This window comes from Trichechus manatus, unplaced genomic scaffold (assembly GCF_000243295.1).
Source record: "Trichechus manatus latirostris isolate Lorelei unplaced genomic scaffold, TriManLat1.0 scaffold00133, whole genome shotgun sequence".
NCBI lineage: Eukaryota > Metazoa > Chordata > Mammalia > Sirenia > Trichechidae > Trichechus > Trichechus manatus.
The window spans coordinates 6266532-6274904 of record NW_004444069.1 but is presented as its reverse complement, the minus strand read 5'-3'; the positions used below and the strand labels follow the sequence as shown (position 1 = coordinate 6274904).

The window sequence follows — 8373 nt, the reverse complement described above, 5'->3', positions numbered from 1 at the left end:
GTGGCTAAGGAAACAGGACATGGAGAATTCACATTTACTTCCTATCCCTAAAATCTTATTGTTCTAAAACTTGGCCTGAAAATGAAGTTCAAAGAAATAACTGATAACCTTTTTAAGATTTGTGTTTGTTAGTATGGCTTTTGGCCAGCTTGGGCAAGGCCCATCTATTATGCATGAGATTGAATAGCAGTTGAAGTGGACATAGACTGGATTTGCCTATACAATGAGCAGTAATTTTCTCCTCTACAACCCGAAGATCTATCTTCTAGACAAGGACCAAAAGTTTTCTCTGGAAAGGAAGGAAGGGAGAAAGTTATTTGGCCACATTCAAGCCCTTCTTTCCTTCTGTTTGATACTGACAAAGTAAACCATAAAATTATAGCCAAGATGATGTGTTCGCTTCGGCAGCACATATACTAAAATTATAGCCAAGATGACTAAGCTTGTGTATAAGCACAAATCCTCCTGGAGAGTGATGGATAGGAATTGCTATCCCTCGTCATACTGGGATAGGCACTTGTAGTGGGTCTGTTCTTCTATAACTTGATGGAGTCTGATAGTGGTCCAGCAAAGAATGGAGTGAACACTGTGGTGGACTTCACACCATCCATACCTCCCTCCCTACTGCAAGGAAACAACGCCATCAAGGAGCTTGGCCCAGTTCCAGGGGTATTGTTGTTAGTTGCCATCAAGTCTGCTCTCATTCATGGCATCACCATGTAAAACAGAATGTAAATTGCCCAGTCCTGTGCTATCTTCATGATCATTGGTATGCTCAAGTCCATTGTTGTGGCCACTGTGGTATTTTGAAGTGCCTTCCTATCTAGGGGATTCATCTTCCAGCACTATATCAGCCAATATTCTATGGTGACCCATAGGGTTTTCACTGGTTGATTTTCAGAAGTAGATCACCAGGCCTTTCTTCCTAGTCTGTCTTAGTCTGGGAGCTCTGCTGAAACCTGTTCACCATAGACAACCCTGCTAGTATTTGAAATACCAGTAGCATAACTTTCAAAATCATAGTAACACACAAGCAACCACAGTACAATAAACTGACAGATAGGTGGTGGGGGTAGTTCCAAGGATAGACCCAAATTAATTTAAGGCTAAGCCAATCACAGAAATCCTGTCTCCTTGGCCAGTGATTGATTTTAGGGATAAGCAGGTTTAAACTAATTTAAATCAGCCGGTGAGATATGATGAGAAGTTTAATGGGGCTGCCGGGAAAGATGTTTCTCTTATTTTAACAGAGCCATGGGAAGCCAGCCCTTCCTCACTTCTGAACATGAGCAAGGAAGCCTTCCTACTGGTGACTATCCTACACCTCAAGAGGCAGCAGATTTAGGACAGCAGAGTGCTGTTGTTGTTAGGCGCCATGGCGTTGGTTCTGACTTATAACAACCCTATGTACAACAGAACCAACCACTGCCCGGTCCTGCATCATCCTCACAATCATTGCTATGTTTGAGCCCATTGTTGCAGCCACTGTGTCAGTCCCTCTCATCGAGGGTCTTCCTCTTTTTCGCTGACCCTTTACCAAGCATGATGTCCTTCTCCAGGGACTGGTCCCTTCTGATAACACGTTCAAAGTACATGAGACGAAGTCTCGCCATCCTCACTTCTAAGGAGCATTCTGGCTATACTTCTTCCAGGACAGATTTGTTCATTCTTTTGGCAGTCCACGGTATATTCAATATTCTTCGCCAACACCATAATTCAAATGTATCAATTCTTCTGTCTTCCTGATTCATTGTCCAGATTTTATACACATATGAGGCGACTGAAAATACCATGGCTTGGGTCAGGTGCATCTTAGTCTTTAAAGTGACATCTTTGCTTTTTTAACACTTTAAAGAGATCTTTTGCAGCAGATCTGCCTAATGCAATACATTGCTTGATTTCTTAACTGCTGCTTCCATGGGCGTTGATTGCAGATCCAAGTAACATGAAATCCTTGATAACTTCAATCTTTTCTCCGTTTATCATGATGTTGCTTACTGATGCAGTTGTGAGGATTTGTTTTATGTTGATGTGTAATACTGAGCTATAGTCTTTGATTTTTTATCAGTAAGTGCTTTAAGTCCTCTTCACCTTCAGCAAGCAAGGTTGTGTCATCTGTATATCACAGGTTAATGAGTCTTCCTCCAATCCTGATGTCACTTTCTTCTTCACATAGTCCAGCTTCTCAAATTATTTGCTCAGCATACATACTGAACAAGTATGGTGAAAGGATACAACCCTGAAGAACACTTTTCCTGACTTTAAACCATGCAGTATCCTCTTGTTATGTTCGAATGACTGCCTGTTGGTCTAAGTACAAGTTCTGCATGAGTACAATTAAATGTTCTGGAGTTCCCATTTTTCCCAACGTTATCCATAATTTGTTATGATCCAGAGTCAAATGCCTTTGTATAGTCAACAAAACACAGGTAAACGTCTTTCTGGTATTCTCTGCTTTCAGCCAAGATCCATCTGACATCAGCAATAATATCCCTTGTTCCACATCCTCTTCTGAATCCAGCTTGAATTTCTGGCAATTCCCTATTGATGTACTGTTGCAACCGTTTTTTAATTATCTTCAGCAAAATTTCACTTTCGTGTGATATTAATGATATTGTTCAATAATTTCTTCTTTCAGTTGGATCACCTTTCTTTGGAATGGGCACAAATATGGATCTCTTCCAGTTGGTTGGCCAGGAGCTGTATTCCAAATTTCTCAGCATAGATGAGCAGACACTTCCAGCATTGCATCTGTTTTTTGAAACATCTCAATTGGTATTCTGTCAATTCCCAGAGCCTTGTTTTTTGCCAATGCCTTCAGTGCAGTTTGGACTTCTTCCTTCAGTACCATCAGTTCTTGATCATATGCTACCTCCTGAAATAGTTGAACATCAACCAATTCTTTTTGACAGTGCGCCTCTGTGTATGCCTTCCATCTTTTTTTCATGCTTCCTGTGTTGTTCAATATTTTGCTTATAGAATCCTTCAATATTGCAACTTGAGTCTTGAATTTTTTCTTCAGTTCTTTCAGCTTGAGAAATGCCAAGCATGTTCTTCCCTTTTGGTTTTCTAACTCCATTTCATTATAATACTTTGTCTTCTCAAGTCACCCTTTTAAATGTTCTGTTCAGCAAAGTAGAGCGTCAGTGAAAAAGAGGAAGACTCTCAATGAGATGGATACAGTGGCTGCAACAATGGGCTCAAACATAGCAACAATTGTGAGGATGGCACAGGACTTGGCAGTGTTTCATTCTGTTGTACACAGGGTTGCTATGAGTCAGAACTGACTCAATGGCACCTAACAATAACAACTTTACTAAGTGTGACGTCTTTCTCAGGGACTGGTCCCTCCTAATAACATGTCCAAAGTATGTGAGACAGAGTCTCACCATCCTCTCATCTAGGGTGCATTCTGGCTGTACTTCTTCCAAGACAGATTTGTTGAAATATCTAGAGAAGGCAAATGTATAGAGACTGAAGTTTATTGGTGGTTACCAGGGGTGGGTGGGATGGAGAAAAGGAGAGTTATTGCTTAAGAAGCACTGAGTTTCTGTTAAATGTAACAAAAAAATTTGAGAATGGTTAGTGGTGATGGTTACATAGCATGGTGAATATTATTAATGTCACTGAGTTGTACACGAAAAAAATGTTGAAACGATAAATGTTATATATATTTTTTACCACAATAAAAAAAAGAGTGAATTATGGCTCATATCACCTCTTCTGTCTCTGGGCATTTGTTGCCCTAGGTCCAAGGAATTGATAACATCAGGCAAATTCAACTTAGTCTTTCTGTGTGCGACTGAATACACCAGACATCACCATCAGACTATCATACTGTTGAAAGCTTTACTTATTTATACTGGGTGTTATAAAAAAAAATTCTTACAGGATGGATGAAAATTTCAAGAGTTGGCAAAAATATCATTCTTTGAAAAGTATAATTTTACATAAGGAGTAGGAGGTTAAGAGCACAAGCTCTGAAGACAAACTGCTTGGATCCAATTCCCAGTCCTGCGTTCACACCAGTCATGTAATCACACTCAGTCTTCTTATCACCTAAGGTACTCATGGACATGTGCCCAGTGCATGTAAGTGTGCATGCAGTAAGTGCTGGGCATTTTATTAAGTTCAAACAGTACCACTACAGATTTCAGAGATGGACATTGTTTATGCATCTTCACAGTTAAGTAGATGCCACAGTGAATGTTTTCAATCAAGAGAACTTTGGGAACAATTATGAGAATGGCAAAGGAACGGACTTCCTGTAGCACTCAGACATAAATGTTAAAGGAGCCTATTTCATAATATAATGGTTTCTGAGCTCCCAGAGAACTGAATTAGGGAGGCAGGGCAAGGAAGATGGCAGATTAGCAAACCCTCCCACCACTGTGCATGCTGACCTTGGGGGGATGCCTCCTCCCACCTGTTGTTGTTGTTGGGTGCTGTGGAGTCGACTCCAACTTACAGAGTCCCTATTTGACAAAGCAGAACTGCCCCATAGGGTTTTCTTGGTTGCAATCTTTACAGAAGCAGATTGCCAGATCTTTCTCCTGTGGAGCTTCTGAGTAAATTCAAACTGCCAACATTTTGGTTAGCAGCTGAGTGCTTAACCACTGTGCCACTAGGGTTCCTTCCTTTCACCTGTGGAACTTGTTAAATCTGCACTTTATTTTCCAGGTTAGCTGGAGACAGGAAGCTTGAATGATTCCACTCTGCCCTCCCAAGCCTGTTTGAAATTTCTATCTCCTTTGACCTTATTCATACATACAAACATTTCTGCTTGCACACGTTTTGATTTCCTACTTGCCTAGAGAAGGAGACCTGGTGGCACAATGGTTAAGTGCTCAGCTGCTAACTGAAAGTGCTGGTGGGTTGGAACCCACCAGTGGTTCCAAAAGAGAAAAGACCTGGTGATCTGCTCCAGTCAAGATTACAGCCTAGGAAACCCTATGGGGGCAGTTCTACTCTGTCTATAGGGTCCCTATGAGTTGGAATCGACTTAAAGCACACATTTTGCCTAAACATTTTAGCTGAGATAAGTTTAAATGTTTATGTGTCCTGTACACTTTGCTCTCTGTATGCTCTGAGTCAAAATACATGAAAAATACTTTGTTTTGCCTTTCTCTCTGCCTTCCGTTTTCTATATAACCTTTCAGCTTGCTTTTGTTTGGGGAGCACGTCATGGTCCCACTGGGACCAGGCTGCCTGGTTCATGAATCTTTCTGAAACCAAATAAATACTTTAATTTTAGCTTTGTCAGAATTTTCTTTTAACAAACCCAAAATCATCCATTTGGCTCAATCTCTATATCTTGATCACCAAGAAGAATTCACTCTTCTATTTAAAATGTTTGTTGTTCATACTTGTCCACCAACAGGTAAACAACAACAGAAAAGCTCTCCAGGTGTTCCACTAAACAGGTAAACAACAACAGAAAAGCTCTCTAGGTGTTCTATGTTCACCTGAAAACCATCTGCCAGTAAAGTACTTTGATGGCAGGCTCATTTACTGCACTCAAATTACACAAACAATGTAAGGGGTAAAGGAGTACAACACATAGAAAACACCAGCATCACATACTTCCCAAACTTTACACTCACATTATTAAAATAAACTATAAAAAAGGATGTGGTAGGGAACAAACCATGGCATAATTTCTTCTTCCTCAAAGGAATTCACAATAGTCATTAATATTTACTCCCCTGTGAGGTTCACTGTTGTAATTTTCATCATCCAAAAAGGAAGTTCTGCCCTTGAAAACATCCAAAACTATACTATTATGTTGTGGCATTAGCAGCATCCTCAGTACTGGGTCAAACAGCCAAACAGCTTGTTCTATGTACAAAGTTGACAGTCCATTAATAGTACAACAATAGGATATTTCATCATTACCAGGCCTCCCGGGAGGGTCCCCACATGCTTTACCCAGTGGGTCCTGAGAACAACACACTCACAGCTAAGCAAGGTATGGGCACAACTAGGTAGGAAGGCACCAGAGTACAAAAGTAGTTTCCGGAATTAGAATCTTTCTGCAATTCACACAACACATCAGATAAACGAGGTATATTTTTTCCAGAAGAAATCAAAGTTAGTTGATCTCTTTATCACTCAGCAGATAAGTATGGAGACCTACTAGGTACCAGGCTTTGCACCCCTTGCTCTTTGAGAAGTGGTTTTAGAAAGAATAATTCTGAAGCTGTAGTGGTGGCACAACAGCTGCTAACCGTAAGGTTGGTGGTTCAGATCCATCCAGCAGCTTCACGAGACAAAGACCTGGCAGTATGCTTCCATAAAGATTACAGCCAAGAAAATCCTATGGGGCAGTCCTACTCTGTCACATGGAGTCACTATGAGTCAGAATCAATTCAACAGCACCCAACAACAACAGAATATACATATGCCAGCTTTATTTAACATTTTCCTTTTTAAAACTATAGATTCAGATCTGACTATACAATTGCATAGTTGTAAGTACTTTTCTTCTTCTGCAGAATTATAAACCCTTCCTCTGGAGTGGACTATGTATGAAATATAAATTGCAAAAAGGTAAATTCTTCTGTTGTTTTCATTAGAAATTTAACTTCAGTCCTGTTTCTATCATAAACTATTTTCAAGAACTATAAAACTATTCCATAAAAAGCTATTTTTGGTCTTCTTGCTTTACCAATAGGTAAAATTTTAATCAGCAGCAAACCAAAAGACTAGCTTGTGTTTTTAACATAAAGCTGTTGACTTTAATTATTGAGAGTTCAACTTTGGTTAGGATTCACACAAAAGGTCAAGAGGAGAAAAATTGTAAGAAAACAGACCCTTTCTCTGCTTAAATTCACAAATGGCAGATTCACAGTGGGTTGGACAGAGAAGGCAGGCATCTTCAGAACCTCAGGAGAATTTCTGACTGAGATCATGGAGAGTTTCTCCATAAGACATTCATCAGTTCAAAATTCTGGGGTGGAGGGAGCACTGGGCTTGTCCGATGTGGCATTTCTCCTGTTCTTAGGGTCTCTGCTCATCTTTTGATTATTAAGCTATCAATAAAGGCCAGAAACAGTCATACTTAATATAAGCCTTGAACGAGACCCCTCATTCTCTGTGGTTCTTTCTGTTTCAGATAGTGTGATGTCGTCTCTGAGATTGTTCCTGAAGATAAAGGACTGGGGATGGCCAGGCCAGCACAGGATCCACAACAGAGCTATACTTAGACAGCATGTAGAACATGTGTAAGGCAGAGATTCTCTACCTCTAGTGGGCATCAAAACCACTGATGTACCTGTCCAAACACTCAGGTGCTTGAATCCCATTCCCTACATCCAAAAGTAGGGCTTCAGGCAGGTGCATCTTAGCAAAGCTTAACCAGCCATTCTCATTATGCGCTAGAGAGAAACTTAGGTGTAATGTTCCTGCCAGGTGCACTCACGGCCTTTACTGTGCATGGCTGGAGATGACTGATAAATGGTGTACTTTATAAGATCTTCATTTTAAGAATTCTTTCCTTTGGTCACCCTGGGTGAAGACTGCCCTGCAACAGACACCCATAAACTGTCAATTCCCTTTGTAACTAAAGTTAGGATTTTTAATGGATTCTTGTTTTTCACACTTTGCTTCTCTTATGTGCTAAAGCTAGGATGTCCTTTTTGACTTCCTATTTGTAGTTAGTTTGATGAAATATTCTCTGGCTTTAGTGCTGCTGATCTCTTGTTTTGTAGATAAAGGAATTCATACGTTCTAAAAAAAAAAGATGATACTGAAAATATTCATCTTAACTTCTGATAAAAAGAAAAAAAAACTTGATTTTAATTTTCTATTGATTTTTACCAAACTTTTAAGCTTTAGTTTTTGAAACAGAGTTAACAACTCCTTTCCTAAGTTACTAACATCCAGGTTTTCTCAAAGCCTCAAAGAGACGCGCAAAATATCACACTGTTGAATTCCTTATGACTTAGCTTCTTCAGTGTTTCTCTGCAGAGGAGCCAGGATAACTCCAGCATTCCTGTCTTCACTCTCCGAGCTGTACAAATTATGTTTCTCGATGTATTCCTGGACGAGATCTGGCACCAAGTAGCGGATGCTCTGGCCCCTTCGGAGGGCTCGCCGGATCTTCGTGGACGAGATGTCATTGGTGATCCACTCGTTTACCAGATGAATGTTGCTCCGGTGTTTCCACAGCACATCAGATTCATAGATGAATTTCTGAGCATCATTTCCAGCCCGAGTAATACAGATGAGCCCGTAGCCTCCCACAATTTGGGCAATATCCTCGCTCTTCCACAAACTGGGAATGCCAAAAGACTCCAATAAGTCTGCCCCACAAAGCAACTTCACCTCTGGCATACCTGGGGAGAAGAATAAAATGGTGTCGGTCTTTGCTTT

At 40.4% G+C, this 8373-nt stretch overlaps 1 protein-coding gene across 7 annotated transcripts in view; it reads right to left on the bottom strand.

Moving 5' to 3' along the window:
• Positions 1-4624: 4624 nt before the first annotated feature.
• The window catches only part of NMNAT1 (nicotinamide nucleotide adenylyltransferase 1), a 43470-nt gene continuing 39721 nt past the window's right edge, over positions 4625-8373 (bottom strand). For all 7 annotated transcript variants that reach the window (XM_023739403.1, XM_023739402.1, XM_023739400.1 and 4 more), the window contains one exon: positions 4625-8336. In XM_023739403.1, coding sequence (XP_023595171.1) covers positions 7936-8336 — 401 coding nt within the window. In that variant the 3' untranslated portion in view covers positions 4625-7935. The remainder of the gene's footprint in view (positions 8337-8373) is intronic.